Source organism: Agelaius tricolor, unplaced genomic scaffold (genome assembly GCF_023055355.1).
Source record: "Agelaius tricolor isolate 1412-34295 unplaced genomic scaffold, bAgeTri1.0.p SCAF_5, whole genome shotgun sequence".
NCBI lineage: Eukaryota > Metazoa > Chordata > Aves > Passeriformes > Icteridae > Agelaius > Agelaius tricolor.
Window position 1 is genome coordinate 3,696,814 of NW_027269265.1, and position 24,134 is coordinate 3,720,947.

The 24,134-nt window shown below is 42.7% G+C and overlaps 1 protein-coding gene across 1 annotated transcript; it reads right to left on the minus strand.

Moving 5' to 3' along the window:
• Positions 1-668: 668 nt before the first annotated feature.
• On the minus strand, positions 669-21,913 carry DLGAP5 (DLG associated protein 5). Its single transcript, XM_071426136.1, has 20 exons — positions 21,848-21,913; positions 20,345-20,402; positions 17,611-17,860; positions 16,221-16,423; positions 15,688-15,780; positions 15,177-15,261; positions 13,351-13,452; positions 12,554-12,627; positions 10,646-10,938; positions 10,154-10,266; positions 9,954-10,074; positions 9,452-9,537; positions 8,758-8,918; positions 7,540-7,632; positions 5,862-6,081; positions 4,646-4,859; positions 4,234-4,291; positions 2,926-3,079; positions 2,527-2,576; positions 669-1,867 (listed from the first exon to the last, which is right to left on the minus strand). Exons 3-20 carry the CDS (start codon positions 17,849-17,851, stop codon positions 1,745-1,747), a joined length of 2,484 nt encoding a protein of 827 aa, XP_071282237.1. The 5' UTR covers positions 17,852-17,860; positions 20,345-20,402; positions 21,848-21,913; the 3' UTR covers positions 669-1,744.
• Positions 21,914-24,134: the final 2,221 nt, after the last annotated feature.

The following is a 24,134-nucleotide window of genomic DNA, read 5'->3' on the forward strand; positions in this document are numbered from 1 at the left end:
AAAATCTCCCTGCTAGACCATGGCTGGAGAAGCCATCCCTGTCCTTCCAGCATGTCCCAGGAACATTTCCCACCCCAGGGAGATCCCATCCCTACGAGTGTTGGGTACTCCATGAACGGGTCACGAGGCCTGTGCTGCTCCCCACTCATCACCCCCGTGTGAGTCAAGAGCAGTTTCAAGGGTGGGGAGCTTTATTGGCAAGTTCATCCTGTGAGTCAGGCTGGTAAAAAAAGAAAACAGAAGTATGTTCTCTTTGCTGTGAGTCACTGCAGTCTTGTCTGGAAAACAACAGTGCAACAGCCACCACTGAAGTTTCCAAAGCTTTCTCTGACGTGGCTCATGCTGTTTTATAACAGTGACTCCTTTCATACTTTGAGTGCCAAGTTACAAGCAGAGTCCTTAAAATCTCCAGCATATGCAGCAGTCTAGAGCAGCACGCTGCTACAAACCAGCATGGAGAAGCTGTGGCTGCCCCAGCCCTGGAAGTGATCCAGAACAGGTTGGATGGGGCTTGGAGCAACCTGGCCTGTGGAAGGTGTCCCTGCCCATGGCAGGGGCTGGAATTCGATGGGCATTGAGCTCCCTCCCAACCCAAACCATTCCTCAGCAGCAAAGTGATTAAAAGGATCCCTAGAACTGGAGTTAGAAATGAAGAAAATGGATTCCAGCACACATCACCTTCCTCTTTATTCAGTGTAATCAGTACAGAGCTTCCAGGTTAAAACTTAACCCCTGGCAAGTGGCAGCAACACTTTCTGCTGAGGGACTGAAATCTCTGCTTGGTTTGGGATCAAGGCTGGTGGAAGGATGTGTGTGTTACACTCAGGTCACTGGTACAAGAAGAAGCCCAGTGAAGTATTTGTTAAAAATATAACAAGTGGTGGTACTGTAATGCTTCTCCTCAAATCCACAGTCTATAGAATTGGCATGTTCCTTATGCACAAATATGTTACAGTCTGGATGGGGAATGCACAAGGAACAAGATGAGAGAAGAGACTGAGCATAAACATGTCAAAAACAAGTAGAAAACATAGGTCTATTAAGATACTGAATAGAAAACTGCATCCTTAAAGGAAATAATATCAATGCCTATTTCAATACATCACCAAGAAAAGATATTATCTGACTTAGAAATCCTTGTTCTGAGCTAGTTTCTGATATTACAAATCCAGTGGTTCTTACACACCAGGAAAACTTTCCCAGGAAAGAATTGCATGCATCCAACCCTGCCAGAGCTGGTGCTGAGGCAGGTGCTAACACAGCAGCCTGGGGGTGCACAGGTACCCCCAGAGCAGGGCAGAGTGCTCTGGGGAGGGAACAGCCTGGCTGTCACCCCAGAAGGTGCCTTCCCAGCAGATACAGGGCACGGGCACAGCTGGTGGGGTGGGCACCTTGTAACAACAAGGAGCAATGAGGTCAGACCAGGGTAGAAAAGCTCAAAGGTAACAGTTTTACAACCTGGAGGAGACAGGAAATACATTAAATGATAGCAACATAAAAATGCTTCAGGTTGCAGTGAGAATTTACAGGCAGAGGATACAGCAGAACACAGCCCACTACTGATGCACAGCAGAGCTTGGTGCATCACAGCTGCACCATCAAATGACACAAACCCATTGTCAGATCCACTACCATGGGTACTCTTCCTCTCTCAACACATTCCAGGGTAGCAGATTGTGTTCCAGACACCCTCTGTGGGCTTCCTGTTCATAGAATTTACATCTTTTGCATTTAAAGTCACTTTTCATTGATCCCCAGAGGGACCAACGGGAGAAAACACGATGAGGTCACTGAATACTTCAGCTGCTGCAAACTTCTGGGCTTTAGTCTTGACTGGAGTGAAGGGGAGCTCAGCATCCAGCACTGGCTGTGGGAGGAGCCAGAGAGTGGAGTCAGGGCTGGAGGAACACTTAAACCACAGAGCACCAAAGGACTCTGTGTTCCCCAAAAGTAGTTTTACAAGCTTATTTCCCAGGCATAAAATAAAAAGTGATTACATGTGGTCCGTGCTGAAGACAGACACTCCTTACTCAAGTCAGTAATCCATATTTTAAAGAGGATTTTTCACAAGAAAACCTACCCCAAATTCTATTAATTGTATTAAATGTGAAAGCTTTTGCACACCTTTTCCCTGCTGAATGTTACTTCCAGCTCTAAATGCTGAGGTGATTAAAAGAGATTTGGGGTAGACTTAAATTCCAGGAAGAAAAAAAAGGCTGTTAGTGAATATCTACAAGGAAATTTGTAAGAAATACAACTTAAAGGCTCAATCTGACAAGAATCAGACATTGTCCTGCTACAAATGTCTTGATTCATCCTACACTCATCATGTGCAATAAGGAACACCAGTGTGAGCCCAGCAAGGAGACAGCTGGAATGTGGTTTGTGTTTAAAGCTACACCAATTGGCTTGATAACATCTTTAAGAGTTTAATTTCCTTTGTGCAGTAACTGAGTCTGCAGCAAAGGTGAACAGTCCTGCACCATGCAGCTTGCCTTAGTCAAATCAACTTGAAGGTCAACTTACCATATCAAAAGGATTTCTGTCAATGAGTGTCAAATCACTGCATGAAACACCTGAAAAATAAGAATATAATTTTAAAAAAAAGTTAGTCTGATGCTGCCAAAGCTGAAAAAACAGTATTGTTCCCTGTATTTATTAAAAGAAGAAATCCAAACTCTAAAGTGTATTTATTTCTTTATATTAGCTTTCTCTTTCACATATCCCTCAGAAACTGTTCAGAGAAATCCAAGGGCACTGTTTGCTCATGTGCAACTTGTGTTTAAGTCACACCAGCTAAGGGAGGCTTTTCTAACAGCACCAAGAAATCAATCTGATTTTAAACAGTAATATTCAGATTATTATAAATGTTTAGGATAACAGAAGGCCCCAGCCATGCCACCCCTGCAGCCCTGAGAGAAGCACCTGGCTGATGGATTTGTGGCTCTCCAGACTGAGCAGAGTTTGTCTCCTTGTCTGGGCTGCACATGATGATGTCTTGCCCCTGCTCTGCAGCAGACAGTTCCATCTCTTCCATGCCATCCCCTGCTCTTGAGTCACTGCTAGAATCTCCCAGGACCTGAAAAACAGGGATTTGCTCTGTGCCCAGCCATGTCCTTGTTATGTCAGACCCAGCCCACCCATCTCACCTACAGATCTTATGGACAATTCAGGAGAGATTAATTTAACTGCAGGCACTGAGCAAGGCACAGGCAGGCCAAGGCTCAGGGTTAAGGCTGTGACTCACATCCCAAATGGCCTCTAAAGCCTGAAAATCCCTCTGACAGTATAAGGGAAGTTACTCCACAGGAAAGAAGGTTTTGAACTTCAAGTGTTATCTGGTGACTTTTCCTCCAGAAAAACCCATCAGCAACACTGAAAGGTTTCCCCAGAGAGTAAAATCACCAACACTCCTTTTAATAGAGAAAGGATGTAGTAAAAGCCATAAGAAAAAATTAGTAACCAGGATTAAAAAAAATATATATATGTAGGGGGATGGGAGGGGAAATGACTGCTGCAGTCATGCACAGATCCAAGCAGCAACAAATAAAATTTATACACTCAATTTCCAATGAAAGTTACTAAAGGATGATTGACTCCAAAGCACTGACTTTCACTGGTAGCACAGCATCATCTGAATTAGAGGCCACATTCCTGCTTTTTGAAGGCTACTCAAACACAGGCAATGTCACCAAGTCTTCAGACATTTCAGGACATGGATTTCTGACTCTTGGATTAGTTCTTTTAACTAATTAAGGAGATTAAGAGCCCAATGCTCTGCTGTGGAGGATGCTCTGAGGACTGAGTGCTGTTGCTTTTAGTCAGGGTCCATAAATGCATTTAATGCATAATTATGCACATAATGCATTATTATATTACATTATTATTGTATTACATATATCACATAATGCATTATTATACTTTAAATGCATTTTTAAAATCCCCACCAGAAAACAGGAGGTGGTGAAGATTGCTTCTCCAAGTGACAAGTGTCCCCCTGGAGCAGCCAGGACCCCCAAAATACAGCTCTAAAGAGCAAGACAAGGTCCCCAAACTGCAGCAGTCTCCACCCTTGTCCACCCAGAGGTAAAAAGCACTGCCCTGAGGAATACACAAGATTTCTAAGTGAGGATTTGATCAGAAATCCAAGGGGCTGGGATAATCAAAAGAATTTTTCCTTTGCTAGCAAAACCAGAGTATTTAAAGCACATCCATGAACAATGCATGACTTACCTTATTTCCTTCTGCTGTGCCAGCAGCCAGACACATTTCTTCTGCAACAACAGAAATGCTGGAAGGGAAACCAAAACATTTTCAGTCTTCTCAATCACCTTCATCAATCACCTTCTGACTTGTCCAGCTAATGTTACAATTTGTTCTGCAGTTTTGCTGCCTTGGTTGGCACTGCTGAGCTACATCAAATTCAGACTTCCTGGGCAAACAAACTTCTACCCCAGCAGCAAAATTAAATTTGAGCAAAGCTCTTAATATTTGCTTAAGGGAAGGAAAACTCACAAGCACTTGGCAAACTTTATCACTGCCAAATGGAAAGGTAACATTTAATGGGTTTTAACATCATGTCTTTCAGTTCCAACTCTAAAATGATTTGCACAAGGTTAATTAAAAGCTGCTTTAACATGCCTACCTCTGTTCAAGACTTTCAGGGAGTTTATCCAGTGGGGGAGATTGTTCAGTGGGAAGTTGGTCCATTTTCAGACTCTGGACTGGGTGGGAGCCTTTGAGGGCTGATGGGGTTTGTTTTGCAGATGCATCCTCAGGGTTGCAGAGAGGAGAAGAAAGCAGAGATCTAATGGATGATCTTTGATTTGCCAGTTTTCCAGGGGTCCTTGGAAGCAAACCTGGAAAATGTGTTTCATATTTCATTCCTAGAGCAGTTACCAGAAGCTGAAATGAACTGATCACATTATGATTCTAACCAGAGACACAATTGTTTTCTGCTTGCTGAATCATCTTATACAAATATTAGATGGAAATCTTACATACACTTGCAAAGAGAAATTGAAATGATTAACTTCCATCTTTCAAATGAGGCCATTTTAATAGAGTTTAAAAGACACAGATTCAGAACTGATGCTGAGAACAGATTCTCTGCTGGAGTTGGCTTAAACCCAGTGGTGCTCAAAGCTTTTCAGAAGTTCCCCCCTACTTACAAGAGGCACATGAAAAAAAATGTTAATTTTGTCATGAGAAGAGAGTTCTGCACCCAAAAAAAGGAATTTAAAATCAAATTATGAACTAGAAATGTGAGAGAAGCAGAAGTACTGGAAATACTGGCTGCATATAGATGTCAATAAGATAAAATGCTGGAGATGAAGTTGTATTTTGAGCACCTGCTAAAAAACTTGAACTATTAAACAGCTTTTAGAGCAAACTGGATTATGTCACAATCTTGTTAACCATGAGCACAGATTATGAGTGGACTTTATTTGCAGCTTTGAAGACAGCACTGCAAGAGGTTTAATTAAAAAACAGAAATCCCAATTCCTGTCTTGCAATTAGAGGATGTGAGCTGGCATTGACTTTGATGAAAGGGCTCATCAGCTGAATCTGGGCATGCTCAGATTAGAATTTCATTATTAAATTTATGCTGGAAAAACATGAACCAGCTAGTTCACCTCTGCCTAAGCAGGGATTTCATGCTGCCATAACCACTCAAATCAGCACATTCATGTACCCCAGTTTACTTTGGAGCCCTGATGTAATCAGGCACTAGGTGAAACAGTGTGTCCAGTCCTGGAGCTGCAGCCAGAACAAACAGCACAATTCCTCTCCTCAGTGAAATGGATTAAACCCTCTTTGGTACTTTCAGATCACAGAAATCACGATTAACCTTCACCTACCTGAAAAGTTTTTCACAGGGCTTTCAATCCTGAAAAATCCTGCTTCAAAAACCACTTTTTCTGTCTCTGGCAGCCTCTCCTGCTGGGCACCTTCAGCATCTCCCCCCTGCTTCATTCTGTCCCTCATGGCTGCTTTGACAGAAGCCAGACGGCTCCGGGCAGCAGCTCTGGCAGCAGCTTCCAGCTTGGCCTTGGGCATTCCACCTGGCACTGCCTTTTTCTGGAATGAAAGGAACCTGGGTCACACCTGGAAATTCTGCACAGGAGCAGTTGCACATGAACCTCTGCACAGGTGCTGCTGCCACAGACACAGCAAGGAGCAAAGGAGGCTCAGGGGGGACCTTGTGGCTCTGCACAGCTCCTGCCACAAGGGAACAGCCAGGGGGGATTCAGGCTCTGCTCCCAGGAACAGGAGCAGAGGAGCTGGATACATTTGTACCAGAGGAGGTTTGGATTGGATATCAGGAAAAATATTTTCACTGAAAGGGTTGTCCAGCCCTGGCACAGCTGCCCAGGGAAGGGTGGAGTCCCCATCCCTGGAGGGATTTAAAGCCATGAGATGTGGCCCTTGGGGACAGGTGGTGGTGGCAGCATTGACAGTGCTGGAGGAATGGTTAAATTTGGGGACTTTTCCAACCTCAGCAATTGGGGACAGGTGGTGGTGGCAGCATTGACAGTGCTGGAGGAAGGGTTAAATTTGGAGACTTTTCCAACCTCAACAATTCTACAATTTTATGCATCAAGGCCTCTGCCCATCCCCAGCATTTCTTGGGCTGCCATCCAGCTGTTAAGGTAAGTCTGTGATGACAACATCAATAATTTTTTTTCAAATGAATCTGCAGTTCAAAAATCCTCAGTATAACTTTTTTTCCCAATAAATTCAGTAAGATTTTGGAAGCACTGGGATGCAGGGACTCCTAGTGGCAAGGACACAGTGTAACCACAGAACAGACTCCAGGCAGTCAGTGAAGCCTCTCATGGCATTCAGTTTTCCAAGGGAAGTTTTGTTTTGTACCACCTGAAGAGTTCTGGCATTTATGGGCAGTTCCCACAGACCACATTCCCTCTGTTTTCCCATGCCTGGAGTTTCTTATCCACCTTCATCTCAATTTTATGATTAGTTAAGCAGTCTCAAAGAACTTGGAGTTTAGGCAATGCAAATACAACTTGATATTCAGAAGCAATTATATATTTGAAACCAAAGAATAGATAAACCAACTCACATTACAGCTTATTTTGCAATAAGCACTAACTTATTTTGGAGAGTGTCAGATCCATTTGTGCTTAGAGAAGCAGCAGTTTAAAGCCACCCATGGTGTTGGCTTAATGGGACACCATTACAATGGAGCACTGCTCAAAACTGGCAGTCACTCCCAAATTCCTGGGTGGTTTACTTCCCAGTTATGTCAGTGGCCCAGATAAATTGTTTTACATCTGAAGAGTAAGTTAATTTCCTAAATTTAAGAGATTTTTCTTACTAGCATAGAATCCAATGACTCCAAAAATTACATTGTTAATTCTTAGTTCTAATCTTAGCAGCCAAAAGAGGCAACTAGGACTGAACCCACCAAATAATACAAGAGAGGTGGGGGAGAAGGGTGCACCCTGAGAGGAATTTCACTTAATATTCAATATATCTAAAGAAGCCATGCAAGATGTGCTTTAGGGGTATTCATACCTTGACAACTGCCTTGCTTGGGACATCAAGTGGCTGCCACTCATTGTCTTGAAGCTTCACCAGATTATCAAACTTTTTATTCACATCTTCAATCTGTTGGTCACATTGGAGGAAAGCAAAAGAATACACTGTAAAATAACCTTTATTCAAACAAGCACAGTCTTCCATCCTGCAGGAAACATCTCTCAAATACTTCTGAAGAAGGAGATCAAACTTTTATACTTTCTGCAAAGAAGTCAAAACCTGTGACTAGGACCATAACAAATCCAACTCTGCACTTAATTTAATTACTTACAAACTCCTTTGTTGAGTGCTGATTTACAAATACTGTTGAGAGCTCTTTTGATAATTCAGATTATATTTCATTCTGAAACTAAAGAAAGCATCAACAGAGGAAAAGAGATGAAGGTTTTCTGTCACAGACATCTTTTCATGAAAAATCCTTTCCTTAGGATTTTTCCTCCTGAGAAGCTGAGAGGCCTCAGGAACAAAATGTAACCAATGGTTATCTGCTGCTGTGGAATGCAACAGGTGCAGCTGGGGTTGGTCTCATGTGGTTGTTTCTAATTAATGGCCAATCACAGTCCAGCTGGCTCAGACATAGAGACTGAGCCACAAACCTTTGTCATCATTCTTTCTTTCCCTTTCTGTTCTTAGCCAGCCTTCTGATGAAACCTTTTCTTCTATTCTTTTAGTACAGTTTTAATGTAATATATATCATAAAATAATAAATCAAGCCTTCTGAAACATGGAGTCAGATCCTCATCTCTTCCCTCATCCCAAGACCCCTGTGAACACTGTCACAGTTTTCTACCACCTAAGCTCAGCCCTAAATAGAGTTATTGTCATTTCTGCTTTATTCTCATACTGAAGCATGGAACCCCTACTTTTCAGGTGAGCTTCAGGAATTTTCCAAAAACTGGGAGGTAGACATTGTGACTGTATCCTCACTCCAAAAGAGAATAAAATTTGGCCAAACATAATTATTCCAGAGACAGACAAGGCACACAGCCCAAAAACAACACACAACAGAAGAACTGGTCCATGAATTATAACTCATAGTATCCCAACTGCAACAATTCACTGTCACAATGTGTTAAAACAAGAACCTGCATTTTTTACATTAAAGATAAAAAATATAACCAAAAAAATTTCAGTACTTGGTTCATAAATAACTCCATCAGTTTTATCCTACTAAGTTAACAAGCAAGTACATACCTGAAAATTAACCATATCCCAAAATCCATCCAGGTCTGTACACGTTGTTTCTTTTTCACCTCGTTTAAATTCACAATTATCAACCAGTCCTTCAAACTGTTTGAACCTTTCTCCTATGAGCAGCCTTGTCTGACCAACTGTGGTGCGAATCAGGTCTTTAGCTGGTAGCAAGAAGAAGAAAAATACAGGATATCTTAGATAAATAAGTGTTTGAGGAGTCTGGAATTTGTTGTCCCACCTATTGCAAACCTGCAATTCAATTCAGATGGAGCTTCCTGTCCACTGAAATGCTCTGAAGTTGCTTCTTTCAAAAAAAATTCTCTCTCTCAATTCTTAAAGATAAGCATTGCTGGAGTCATCTGTATTTTCCCAGATAAGGGAAATTCCACATTAAAAGCTAATCTTATTTTTAAAAATCAGCTTGGGTAAAGTTCCTACATTTAAATACTGACTAGCAATAGAACAACTATTTTGATGAGCACTTTGTTCACTTTATCAATCACCATCACTGCAAATGCCACACAAATTTTAGGACTAGGAGACTTGGGGCAGATCCAACTCTAAACTTTCTCTAGTACACCTTTGCAGATTTTTTTTTGCTATTTTGCAAACAACACATACATATCACATATCCTTCTCTCTGTCCCATTCAACTCCCAGAGCCCTTCTGGTGCCTGCTGCAGCTCACTCTTACCATCCTCTGCAATGTCCAGCTCAAGGTTTCCTTCCCACTGCAGGCACTGAGACAGCAGCCGCTCTGTCTCAGCCCGAAGAACGTTTCTGAAAATACAAAGAGAGAGAAAAAAATAAGGATTTGGAGCATTTCCTGACTTGTGGGGCATGTTAGTGGTTACTATCCTTTTGCTCTCAGAGAATCCACAGCCTCTGAGCTGGAGATTAGATTGTTTTATTTTGCTGAGTGGCTGAAGTGCAATTTCTTTTCTGCTTTGATCCTTATGATCCTTAGGACAAGGTGTTGGTCTCCAGAATTTTACTTTCCTTGCACTTAGGTGCAAGGAAAACAGGTACAAAAGGTACCTTTTGTACCTTAAGGTATAAAAAAGAAAGCAGGAATGTCTGCCTGCTCAAGTCACAGCTGACACCATTAAATTAAGCTGATCTTTAGAAGAAGTCTTGTTTTTCTTATTAGCAATCTTCAAATGGACATCAGGGAAGTGAAACAAGTGAAGCCAAACCTGAAATAGGGCACATCATGCTCCTGCTCTCTTGTATCATCTGACTTCACTGCAAGTGCTGTTGAGGCAGGAGTTGTTTTGTTTGATCTCTGAATGGAAGTTCTCTCATCTGATTCACCTGCTGAAAAACATGAAAGGAATTTGTTCAGAATCTGGTGATAATTAAAAGCATCAGCATAAAATAAATGTGAATTTCCTACCTCCTCCTTTCAAACTTGTGGTCATTTGCTGTTCTTGAATGCCTTTAACAGAAGGTGAAGGCTGACTTTTTAAATTAGGCTTTTTAGTTTCACTGGATTTTTCAAATATTTTGCTGAAAACAAACAAAAGTACATTTAGTCAAGACACATTGAGAAAATGACATCAAATATAGCCAATTTCACAGAAATGCACAGTTTAGAAGGCAAACCCCCACACAACACTAGAGAACTCAAATAAATAAATCAGTGCAGATAGACACAGGGCAGAGTCTTTGACAGCTGCTCCTCAAGCATGGACAGAATAATGGATTATATCCATTTCTGCTGTTGTGTTGAGTCCACATTTAAGCAAAGACAGAAATCATGAGGGATCAGGTGTTACAACACCACAACACTTTGTTAAAGAGTGAATCTTTCTATAGAAAAATGATTTTTTGCAACCCCACAGAGGTTCACTTGCATTTCAGGTCCCATTAGAAGGAAGACTCTTACACTGGAGATTTTGAAAAATTCCAGACAGCACTGGGTGTCAAAAAAGCATTTGCCCTTGAAGGAGACATGGGTGTCACAGTGTAGGTTGCCAATCCACTCAGAGGCTGAAACACAAAGTTTTGAGGTGCAAAGGAGCGTGTTCTGGGTCTCCTTGGAGAAAAATTGTTGTTTTCCACTGAGGTTTGCTCTTGCTGAGGTTCTACTGGCATTGAGTGCTTGGAATCAGCTGCAGAACTTTTCAGCTCTGGTTCCACTCCAGCATTTGTCTCCACTTCATGTTTAGAAGAAATTATCTGTAACAGCATAGACAGAGAAATCAAATCAATCATGTGTTTGCAATAGGGCTGAATTATAACATGAGTGTCTGACAGCCATCAGGAAGGGAACAGTTTAAGGTAAATCAGTCCTAAACCAGCACATCTGGACAGAAGTGATGAGTTACCAACAAGCCCAACCATTTTTGACACCTGCAAATCATTCCAGAGCCAGAAGTTAACACTTCACTACAAAGAATGCAACAATCCACTCCAGGGGCTAAAGCAGAACACCTTACCAACCAAAACAATAATTAAAATTGACAAATGCCTGCTCCCACTGCTAGAAATAAAAGCTTTAAGGTGATAAAATCCTCAAGAGCAGAATTACTGGTTCCAAATCCAGCTAGGACTGTTGAATAACCATAGTTTGTGCACATACTCCAATCCAAAGACTGAAAAACAAGCTGCAATAGGCTGATAGCTGAGGAATGCAACCCAAGTGCAGTTAGGACCACAGAATGTCATTAAAAGAGGAGAAAAAAATTAAACAATAATTCCCATTCTTATGAGATGAGTGACCAGATGGTCACACAGAACACAGTTCTGAGATACCTAATTGAGATTGTTAGCTCAAGCCAGCCAGAAAAACTTTGGGTGGTTTTCAAGAAAACATGCATCTTCAACCCACTGAAAGTCTTGTTATACTTCAGTCACCTCTGCTAGGAATGTAAACCTTGAATTTTGCTTTTAGGCAACCTTTCCAAATGAGCTGCCTGTGGTTACCAGCCTGTGAAGAGGTGCTTGTCCAAGGAACAGAAAAGTGCTCTCACCTCCTGTTTGGCTGTGATTGCACAATCTCAAACACTCTAAAGCACAGCTCAGTTACAGGAACAAGGTGGAGATGGGAGGTGTGAGAGGGAAGGGTGGAGCAAAAGAAGGAAAAAATCATGGAGAGCTCTTGCACAGAAATGCATAAAAAATTCTGGAAGTGATGACACCAAGAACCACAATGAGTGCTTTCAGCTGTAATCATGCAGAGAATAATGTTCTACTTTGCAGAGAACAGCATTTCCAGCTTTATTTTTTGGTGGTTCAAAACCTAAAATTTACGTTTTTATTAAAACCCTAAATATTAAAATGTGTTTATTTCTTAGCTTCTAGAGTCTCATATTGTTACCAGAGCAGGAAAAGGATCCATTCAGAATACACTTCAAAAATGTACAGCTGCTTGATTAAACCAGCAAAGCTTTTTTTTTTTTTTTTGACTAGTTAAAACATCAGACATGTCATGGAAGAACTTCTTGTCTATTTTAAATCATTGTCCAGATCCTGATTAGCAATCACATCATTCATCAGCCATGTCCATATCCATGGTGGGGTTCTTGGGGTTGTCCTGTAAGGGCCAGGAGTTGGACTGGGATGATCCTTGTGGGTCTCCTCCAAGTCACAGTATTCTGAGATTCTATAGGAGCACTAAATTTGATCTTAATTTTTAGAATATGGCAGTATAAATACATACAGCTCCTTCCCAAATTCTAGCTTATTACTGAAATTACTGCTTTTATGTTTGAGCACTTCAGCTACAATGACACAGTTATGGGATCTCAAATGAGTTTTACTGCTTTTCTATTTCAATTATTACATGACCTACCTTTATGGGTTCAGGTTTGACTGCTTTCTTCTGCTTTCCTACTGTGTTTGCTGCCTTTCTCTGTGGCTGGTTACCTACAAAAAGAGACACTTCCAGAGGTCAAAAAGGCATCTGATTCATGTAATCTTTCACCAGAACACTGCCAGAAAAATCCAGTTGCTAAAGATAGGGATAGAGTGTTTTATTTCTTGGGTGGGAGGTGGCTACAGGGAAGAATTAGCATTGCAAAAGTTCATTCAAAAGAAAGCCTAGCCTAGGATTTAACAGACTAGTAACAGATGTATCAGCAAGAAAACAGATTCATGAAGCCATCAATCTTTAGATCTTGCCACACAATAAAAATAAAAGTCACCTTATTTCCTAAAAGGTTAGAGAGAGAGTGTCAAGCCAATTTGAGTTTAGATTTTTAATTTCTATATGGCATAGGAATTCTGTTGGTGGACTGAATTCCAGTAAACAGGCAAACACAAAGAGAAATTCCTCACCTGAAGAACAAATGCTCTCATCTCTTCCAGATATGTTCCTGCTCACATATTTAATAATTATATGGCCATAAACAGCCAAAGTGCCAATCTCTACCAGTGCTGGCTTTGTTCTTTGAGTTTGTAACTACCATGAGGACAGGGATGCTCCCCACTGATGGATTTTGTGGGAAGTGTTGGTTTCAACACGTTGATGTAGAGCTCCAGACAAGAGTCTGGGTGATCCAGCATCTAGGCCTTTTCTTAGATGATAATTTGGCATGATTTAAATGCAGTCTAAGGTACAGCTGAGCTACACAGCTCTGCCTCACTTACCAGCAGCAGCAGCAGCAGTTGGTTTCAGCACCTGCCTGGCTGCAGAGGCAGCTGCTCTGGTGACTCTCACACTTGGGGCTGGCTGGCCTGCAGTCTGCAACACTGCAAGAGAGATTAATCCCAGAGATTCCAAGTTTAATAAGGAGCTGCACTCAAGGAATAACTGAAAGTTTCCATTTTTTAGAAATCAGAGAAATGCACCAGCAGTTATCAGTTGCATGGCTTTGCCAGAATGAACAGGGTTGGGTCAGTTCAGGGCACAGCTTGGCCCTGGGATCCAGGCAATGCACTGAGGGATCCTGGCTGGAGGTGGTTTTACTGCACAGGCCCATCTGTGTGTTGGATGCCATGCACAAACTCCCTTTTCATAACATTAATAATTACTCCTTTATCATAACATTAATAAGGAATGCTCCCCACTGCTCCCTGCAAGCAGAGTCAAGGCCCTCCCTATTTTACAGATGAAGTTTTTTAGATTAATATCTTTGCCATGGTTATTTGCACAGCTGGAAGCTAAAGCAAACCATTGGTGTAACAAAGTGATGCCCTGGCCATTATATGAAAGATTTCCAAGGTCAGAATTTAATGCAATCTAACAAAGTACTCTTAAGACTAATTTGCTCTGAAATATTTTATAAAACATGACAAGTTCATGCACTGTATCACCCATCATCATCATCATTTTCATCTCTGTATTTTAGCACTGTTTCTAACAGGTTTTTAAAATGACAGCACTTTCCTGCACAAATTTCATGGGAGCTCTTTATTCCATTTCCTGCCTGTCTGAAATCCCCACTTGGTTACTGTTAATGCTATTCCTGTCTTTATTGTCAAGCTGTGATTCTGTACAAGCTAGAATGAAAAGTTGGGAAAAAAAATCACTGGGTAAATAACTACAACATTGGATTCATCAAACATTCACTTCCCAAACATTTTTATATGGGTATTTCAAAGAATCACAGAATGGTTTGGGTTGGAAGGGACCTTAAGGATCACCTCATTCCAACCTCCCTGCCATGGGTAGGGAAGTTTAAGTACATATAATGTATATCCTTGATTCAGTACAAAAGAAATAATCAATTTTAGAAAGAAATAATCAGTGGATGACCGTTTTGCAAGAATTAAACATTTTAATTGTTATATCAAACACTAATAACACATCTTTTCAGTATTCACCAAGGGCACTACTGAAATTCAATAAAGGTCTGCAGCTTGCTGATTTGATTAGATTAATGATGTGAAAGTCATTTCACTCTGAATTACTGAATATCTTGCATTAACATCAACATTCCACATGACTTGGTTGTATCCACTTAAGGATCTCACCGAGCTATGAAGAAGAGTTTCTGATCCAAGGCATTCAAATCCCTTAAAGGTGGCACAGGTTGTTTATTTTTAATCTCTATTTTGTTAAGAAATACCTGTGATTGTGGCACAGAGTGACAGATACAGAAGGCACTTGCTCTTTTCTAACAGCAGTCACTACCTGTGATATTCTTCCTGAGGCAAACAGGAACCTCTGTCAGCTCCAGGAGCTGAGGCATCTGGCAGTTGTGCAATTTGCCTACTGACCTGTTTCTTTTCCCTCTCCCAGGGGGAATAATCAGTAACCAGGACTGTCAGGACCCTGCATTCCATTTCCCCCAGCCTATGGAGGCAAGAGGCTCATGTGAGCCCTGGAGCCACACACTTGATAATCTGCCAGCTGCTGCCCTTGGTAGGAATGGCCATCTTAAAATCTCCTCCTTCCTCCCTACGCCCAAAAATGTGCTGTGGATCTTCTCCCCAAAAACACCCAACTTTCAGGTTCTGCTGTATTTCCATACCTTTCTCTTTTTCAGCCACTTTGGCTGTACTCATCTGTTTATGTCCTGCCTGTGTAGAGCGTACACTCTGCCCATGGGCACTGACCTAGGAGAAAAAAAAACAGGTTTTTTGTGAAGTATCAGACTTCCAGAAAATCAGCAGCCCAATTTCTTTCCTCATCTATCTATTCTAGATTACAGTAAAGAAAAAAGTCAAATAATTTGGCACAGGGGGCTTTAAAAAGTAGAGAGACACTAAGGATAACTTAAAATAGATTGGTTTAGGGATATGTTATTGTGCATTATCCAACTAGCTAATAAATTGTCAGAAAAAGAGTGAAGAAGAATATTTAAGCAACAGTTTAAATATCTTGAAAAACTTGATTGACAAACCGATCCAGAAAACCTGGGCTCTTTTCTGCTTGCACTGATCTAATCAAACTTGTTAAGATACTACCCTGAGTCTGAAATTTCATCCCTTTCTCTAAATTTATTCACTGAAGTTATAGATATATATATATAAAAAACAAACCGTAGAGGACTTAGGTGCAGTTGGTATCATGGTTCTTCCTTCTTGGATCTTGGCTTTTGACCGAGTAATCCTTCCAGAGAAAGCAGGAGCTGCCTGGAAACATCCCCAAGGAAATGAGAGTTAATAAACTCCTTCTTCCCTTTGTCACTGAGAGAATGAGCAAGGAGCATAAATGTGAAAAACAATATGTCTGTGCAAAATGGGTCAAGTGTGAAAGCTTTCAAAGCTGAGTTGACTAAATATGAACAAGTTACTGGTTCTAAAATAACACAGCTCTTTCATTTGTGGATGAATCATTCCAATTTTTGAACTGAACATAGTCACAAAGACAAAAATCCACATATCATTAGTACTATTTCCAGCTTTGTTTAGAAAAGAGAATGAGCCAAATTACTCCCTTATCATAACATTAATAAAGCATTTGCAAAATAAGCACTTTATTTGAAATAACGCACACATCTTGTACAAAAATATCAATTTAAACAGCATACACAGATGCAATTAACTTAGATATGAAATATTCTCATTGTTACCTTCTCTCTTGGCTTTGCTACTGCAGTTTCCTCAGCAGCAAGGAACCCAGGTGCAGCTGGTCTGTAGAGCCCAACCTTGAACACCCCTTTCCTGGCTTTCTCCCTCTGCTCCTGCAGTTTGCGAAGCTCCTTCTCCTCCTTGTAGCGCTGCAGCATCTCCCTGCGCTCGTTCATCCTCTTGGTGCCTGCACTTGGGGCTGCCTCTGCAGCAAACATGCAACAAAGATGGCTTAGAAAATCATAAAGATGGTTTTGGAGCCAACAAGAAGTCAGAAATTTCCAATAAACTCTGCCAAGCTGGAAGAGGAACTGACTGGAATCTCTAAGTTGTTTTAACCCTTCCCACTAAAAGGGAATTCAATGGTAAATTTCAGCTTACAAATAGAATTCCCCAAATATCCACCTGAGGATTACTAGAAACTCACTCCCATTTCACAGGCTTGCAAGGTCACTGGTTCTTCTTATTTGGTTTATTTGTACCAATTTCTCTATTCAAACACTTGCAATGTCATTGAAAACTCAGCTTTAGATACCAAAGTCTGACTCAGGCTTGAGAATAAATGAGGCAGAAGTTATATGAAAGAATAAAACCTTAAGATGTTGGTTAACTTGAATTATGTCTACCTGAAACATTAATATCCACTTAAAGTTGAAATTTATTAAAGATAATCAAGACAAATTTATTAGATTTCATATTTGATACTATTACATACAATAATCTCCACTCCAATAATCAGTTGGAATTAAGATTATACACCAACAGTCTTCAAAAAATTACTATCTTCCAATAATCTTCTGCTATCAAAATACTAAAGGTGAAAGTATTTCTAAAAACTTGTTAACATTTTTAAATATTAACTTAATTTCTTAGACCACAGGCATCCAGGAGAGCCAGGGGGCAGAATTCAGCATATATGTAAGCTCTATTTTCTGAGAGGAACATAAGTTGTCAAAAACTAGCTATTTTCAAAATACAACCATATAATGCATTTATCCATTAATAATTTTATCTATAAAATTGCCCATTGCTAAGCACACTTTAGGTACATGACAGGCATGTGTATCAGATGGTATTTTAGATTGGAGTTTTTCACACCCCAAAGGACAAAGGCACTTCTATTGAATATTAATAAGAAAATGCATTCTTCCTTTAGCTGCTGCAGACAAATCAGAGTAAAGCTTCATTCACACCACTGGAGCAGTGAGGGAGGTACAGCTGTATTAAGATTTTATTGTCTTGATTTTTAACACTTGGAAAGGCTGATAGGGTTTTAAATCTTCAACTATTTTGTCAAATTAAAATGTTGACTATCTGTGATAATGCTACTAAACCTACTTACAATTTTTAACACTTAAAAAAAAAAAAGGTCTATAGCAATTCTTTACTTACTCTGTTTCACATTGGAGTTCTCTTGAGAGCACAAGTCCCTGGTTTCCTTGAGCTCAGAAATTCCCCTGTCCTTGGAGAGCTGAACATTGACATCTGCCAGCCCCAGCTGCCGGCCCTTTTCAAAGAGCTTGTGCCTGTTCTCCTTCTGAAGGATGGATTTCCTGCGGGCAATCTTGGTCCTGAGGGCTTCTGTGCTCAAATCCTTCTTGTATCTACTGGCAAACTGGGAAGTAGCAGCCATCCTGATGACCTTAGACAACAAGTACAGGGATTAGGAAAACACTGTCATGATTTGTTTTCCATTTTTGGTAACGTTTGTTAATGTTATATGAGCAAAGCCCTGAATTCTTTATTTCTGTACATGACCAGAGAAAACTCAAATGACAATTTCAGTAACGACTCTTTCAGCAATTTCTCCTTATTTTTATTCATTCCAGGGACCAGTTTGGGTGTTGAGTGTCACCAAGTCTGGCACAGAATTAGGAGGGGACACTGCCCCCATGTCTGGGATTGGCTGGGCTGCTTTCTCCACAGCTGTTTTCCACATTAAGGAGATGAGCAAGTAAATGACAGGGCTGTAGGACAATACTTGGAAGCAACATTCCATTTAGATTAGACCTAGCTGATAGCAAGGAATTTTGTCATCAGAACCAGGATGTTTCCAGGATGCAACTGCAATAAAGAGTGGTTATTTCAAGCAGAATTTTTCCCATCTTTTTTAACTTGAGGAAGCCTTAAGCCAACTGTCAGCTGGTTTGCACTTGCTGTGCTAACAGTACCTAAAGGGGCTCCAGGAGAGGTGCAGAGGGTCTGGAATGACAGAACAAGGGGAATGGAAGTAAACAGACAAAGGGCAGGGTAAGATGGGATATTGGGAAGAAATTCTTCTCTGTGAGGGTGGTGAGACCCTGGCACAGGGTGCCCAGAGAAGCTGTGGCTGCCCTGGATCCCTGGAAGTGTTTAAGGGCAGGGTGGATGGGGTTTGGAGCACTCTGGGACAGTGGGAGGTGTCCCTGCCCCTGGCAGGGGATGGGAACAAGATGGGCTTTAAGGTCCCTTCCCACCCAACCCTTTCTGGGATTCTGTTATCCCCTACATCCCCACTGAAACCTGGTTTGTCAAAGGTTTTCCACCTCAGCCATGACACATCTCCCACCACTTACAGAAAACAGCTTTACAGTAAGCAGGGTGACAGAGCTAAACTATGTGACAGTGATCACAGGGGTCTTAGGATGAGGGAAGAGATGAGGATCTGACTCCATGTTTCAGAAGGCTTGATTTATTATTTTGTGGTATATATTACATTAAAACTATACTAAAAGAATAGAAGAAAAGGTTTCATCAGAAGGCTGGCTAAGAATAGAATCTGAAAGGATCATAACAAAGGCTTCTGTCTCGGACAGAGAGTCCAAGCCAGCTGGGCTGTGATTGGCCATTAATTAGAAACAACCACATGAGAGCAATCCCAGATGCTCCTGTTGCATTCCACAGCAGCAGATAACCATTGGTTATATTTTGTCCCTGAGGCCTCTCAGCTTCTCAGGAGAAAAAATCCTAAGGAAAGGATTTTTCATAAAACATGTCTGCAACAAAACTAAACACCCAACAGTTATTAATTCATTGGTAATTGAGTCATTTACTGAGGCTCTCCATTTCAGGACAGCATGCTCTGGTCAAACTGAAGGAACCATCAGTGAAGTGAACTGAACAGCCCTGACAATGGTTAAACAGGATTTCTTCAAGTCCATCCCCTTCCCACCTATGTGCCACCAAAAGCCAAAAACTCAACCAGCAGCCTAGCTGGAAAACCCAAATGTTTCAAGAAAAAAAGCAGCAAAATAGAAATAATGCAGAAATAAAGTGGATTTATCTATGGGAAAAGCAGTCAAGGAGAGAAGCTGAGCTGTTGGAAGAAGGAATACAGCCCAAGCCTGTTCAGATACCATCAGTGGCAGCTCCCTGTGCTCCACTCCATGGAAGTGCTCATGGAGGGGGGAACTTGCACAGCACCAACAGCACCTGCACAAACTCCTGGAATTGCTTAGAACAGAAAGCAAAAATTGCTTGGACAGAAACCAAAATCAGTGCACTGTGCTCCTTTTTTCAGGAGAGAAAAACATTCAGTGGAAGTTAAAGAGCAAAGGGGAATAAAAAACTCAAAACTCCAATCAGGGGCTGGATCTCCTGCACACAGTCCTGGAAGAGCTGCTCCACACCAGCACCACCTGAATTGTGAATATCTTGGGCTTCACCCTGCATCTTGCATTCCAGCTTTCAGAAACTGATTAAAAATGCCAGTTAATGATGAGTGCAAAGAACTCCACTGCAGTTCATAGGTCATATTTGCCCTGCTTTACATTTAAGTGATTAAGGGAGGTTAATTAATGAGCATCTCCAATAATCATATTTGAACTGATCCTGCTAGTAATTACAGAATTAGTCATTACAGAATTGTTACTAATTACATGGCATTACAGAAAGCCATAAAGAAAACAATGGGAATACATCTCTACTATCTGTGTCCTAGAAGCAGCAGGCTTTTGAGCCCAGTGGATGCTAAATATTCCTCAAAGCTAAAGTTTAGTCTCTACACTCATGCTTTTTAGGACAAAGTTCCTAAATTTACTCTTAACCATGTTCTTTAAGTACAGCAAGGTCACCAGTGATATCTGTGGGCTCATTAAAAATGGATATCATGCTCAATATCCCAAAGATGTGTTCAAAAGAAAAATACCTGTCTCCTCTTCTTCCCAGGTTACTGTTCCCGTGGAGTATCTTGTCCAAACAGGAGCCTAGAAGATTAATTGGTATTTAAATTGACATAAACTCAAGTAAAAACTATTAGCAAGAAAGGGACAGAGGGCTTACACAAAGGATGTGTGACTGGCTAACATATAGTACCAAAAATTAAAGCTGATTGTTAATTTTGATAAATAGCAGCGAAGGAAAAGAGACACTTTTCACCAACAACAAGAACCAAAGAGCAGTGTGAGCATGAAAACATTTAGGTGCTCTTTTAGGCTGAATAGTGAGAAAATAGAGCAGGACACGACCATTAGCAAGAAAGGAACAGAGGGATTGTGACTCCTTGTGACAAAGGATGTGTGACTGGCTAACGTACAGTATCAAAAATTAAAGCTGACCATTTCTTTTGATACATAACAACAAAGAAAAGAAGACACTTTTGACCAACAACAAGAACCAAAGAGCAACACGAACATGAAAACATTATAGGCTGACTAGCGAGAAAGCAGAGCAGGAAGAGCAAGCATCACTACTTTTAAAGCAATGTCCTAGGTTGACTATATGATGCTTTTATCCCAAATCGTCTCGTTCTGTTTTATGCTAAATAATCAGTTTTGCACCTTTAAGACGTGTTCCAGAGAGTGAAGGGGGGGACAGAAGAAGCGTGCAGTTTGTTTTCACACACTGCACCCACTCCTCCGCATCCCTGCTCCTGACTGTGCTGTCTGCGGATGGACAGACAGCAGGACAGAGCTCTCTTTTTGCTTTTAGTTAGTTTAGCTAGCTGAAGCAAAAAAGCTCCCTAGACTGTAGTTGTTTCCCTTTTTCTTTAGACCTCTTGAAACCGGCTCTGGACTGAACAGCCAGGGGAGCACCGGCAGCTGCACCTCTAACCCGCCGGGCCGGGCCTGGCCCGAGACATTTCCAGCACCGGAGGGACTGAGCAGAGACTGAGTGAGCTCAGCTGCGGCCCGGGGAGTTTTCTCAGTCGGTCATCCCTTTTAGAGCAGCAAAGAGTTTTATTGTTTAAGGTACATTGTTTAATAAACAGGTTTTTTTCCACTTTTCTCCAAAAAAGTAGTTTCTCCCGGACCGGTTAAGGGGAGGGGCCGATTGAACCTGTTTACCTACAAAAACCCCTTTAAAAATCCTCTCCCAAATTTGCTCTGAACCAAAACAAATACAAGCGGGTAGAGACTGACTAAAACCTGAACTCAACGGTTCCAAGCCGGGCCCCGGGGCGGGCTGTGGGCCCAGCCCAGACCCGGCCGTGCGGGGCCAGCCCAGGACCGTCCCCGCCAGCGCCTCCGGTTGTTCCCACTGCAACTCAGCGAAGAAGCACCGCTGCCAGCCCACCGCCAGGCGAGACCCCCAGGCCGGGACCCTTACGGAGCACACTGCCGGGGAGTCACGGTGCCTCTGACCCCTCAAAGCCCCTCCAGGCTCCCAAACCCCGCCGCGGGACCCCCGGTCCCCCCGGGCCCGCCATTACCTGCCCCGGGCCCGCGCGCTGCGCAGCCCCCTCCGCGCGCCGGCCCGCCTGGCTTTCAAATCTCACCCGCCAACGCTCATTGGCCAGCGGAGACCGCCCGCTCCCATTGGCTTCAGTGCGGACGGTGATTGACAGCGCCGGAACCCCACAGCGGGCCGCTTATTGGCGACCCCATGGCCATTCTTAATTTCCATTGGCTGCTCGGGGAAATTCCCTGCCCGCACTCGCCGCTCATTGGCTGGCGGAGTGAGGGAGGTGAAGCCGCTGAGGGCGTGGCTTGTGCTTGGCGTCCCGTGGGGGCGCCAAGATGGCGGCGGGGGTCGCCTGTGCCTGAGGGGCGCCTGTGTCCGCGGGTTACCTGGCTTCGGTTTGGGTCTGCAAAGCCCTCACTGCCACCGCGACTCAGGGACAGTGATGAGCCCTCCCCCGACGCGCAGAATCCCAGAGCGGACAGAGCTGGAAGGGACGGCAGCGGCTCATCTGGTCCAATCTCCCTGCTGCAACAAGGACGTCCCAGAGCACAGGATTGTGCCCAGATGGCTCTGGAATGTCCCCAGTGAGGGAGGCTCCACACCCTCTCTGGTCTCTGCTCAGGGCTCAGTCACTGCACAGAGAAGTTCTTCCTCACGTTCAGGTGGAACTTGTGGGCCTCAGCTCCTGCTCGTTGCTCTGGTGCCATTGCTGGGCCCCTGGAGCAGAGCCTGCTCTGTCTCTGAGCCCTCCCTGCAGGCAGGGACAGACAAGGATCGGGTCCCCTCTGGAGCGGTCCAGCCCCAGCTCCCTCAGCCTTTCCTGGGCTCCAGTCTCGCTGTCGTCCTCCCCTGCATCCGCTGCAGGAGCTCCACGTCTCTCCTGAACCGAGGAGCCCCCAAGGTTTGTGTCCCCACCTGAACACCCGCATTGTGCCACCTCCTGAGGAGCCGAGCCCGGGTCTTCACACGTCTGAAAGGACCATAAACACATAATTAAAGTGGTTTTTATTAACAACCCTTTGTTCCCTGCCATGCCCGCATCGCACCAACCCCGCTGTTTGCCGGGGTGAATTGCGTTTAACAATTCTCAGCTACTGGAGAGTTCTGTGTTTGCTTCTAAGCGGTAACTTGGGAAATTCAAATGCTGACGGGGGAACCATCCGCTTGGTGGCACTGCAAAAATGGGGACGACGCTTGGAGAAAAAGAAAAAAAAGTGTTTGGAAACGGGAAACTGCTGAATAGCAGGAGCGTGGTCAGCGGCAGCAGCCTGAAAATGCGGGATCCCCTCTGGCATTACAGAAATATATCAGTAATTTTGTATATAAAGGCGATTTTAAGACAGCAATAAATGGATTAAGCACCACAGTAAGAGCACAGAGCTGTTCCCCACGGCAAGGATCAGAGTGAGTGGCTCTGGGCATCCCAGATTGGAGCACTCGGGGAAAAGTCGCCCCATTTCTGCACAGACTGACAAAGGTTACAGCAAAGGCCACAAATATTGACCATCCAGCCTAATCCTACAGTCATTTATTTGCTAGAGATAATAAAAGACCAGCATGGAGGTTATTGAGTGCTGCCAAAGTGATGGTTTGAAGAAGATCCAATTAAACAGAACCACAGGAGCTCAGATCTGTGGGGTGTACAGAGTCCAATCCAATGCAGTCCTCGGCATTTGCTGATTTTTTTTTTTTACTCCACTTTTTCTCCTATGGAATTTGAGGACATCAGCAATTCCACCTTATATCAGGATATAGTCCAGTGATGTGAGCCATGCTGAAACACAAGTTTTAGGGAGAAAGTGAGCTTAGGAGTGTCATTTCAACCAAAAATTGGAGTTTTTTTCTTACTGCATACCTGAATATGCTGAAACAGGACTTATTTGTTCCTTGAAGCATCTGGACTGGCACCTTTGCTCATTTCCACTCTCATGGGTGTCCATACAGGATTTGGGAAACTTTGCTACAGCCTGGGCTTAATCTCAGGAGCTCAAGTAACACCAGGAGTGATAACACAGCCGTGGGCCCTTGAGGAACCTGAGTACCTGCCCTGGGTTTGCTGTGCACCTCTGCAGGTGCCACCTGAGCCAGGTAGGTTACAGCCAGAATGGGTTTCCTTAAAGTGCTGCACAGACACCTTCCACTGACAGTATTTAGGTCACCACAAGGGCCTCAGTGTGTTTGAATAGTGCCAAGATTTTAAAGTGTTGCAATATCACTTAAGATGAAACACTCAAATCAGGTGTTTTCCAGCCAAATTCCTGATTGCTACTGATTTTATTGTGCTAAGAGAAATAAACATATTACAATTTCATAGA

Excerpts from the sequence above, each read along its gene's own strand:
- DLGAP5 (XM_071426136.1), bottom strand. The coding sequence starts at position 17,851 with ATGGCTGCTACTTCCCAGTTTGCCAGTAGATACAAGAAGGATTTGAGC. Across the intron at positions 10,267-10,645 it reads AATTTTTCAAAATCTCCAGT|CAAAATATTTGAAAAATCCA; the intron begins GTAAGAGTCTTC and ends GTTTGTTTTCAG. Across the intron at positions 7,633-8,757 it reads GGGATATGGTTAATTTTCAG|ATTGAAGATGTGAATAAAAA; the intron begins GTATGTACTTGC and ends TGTGACCAACAG.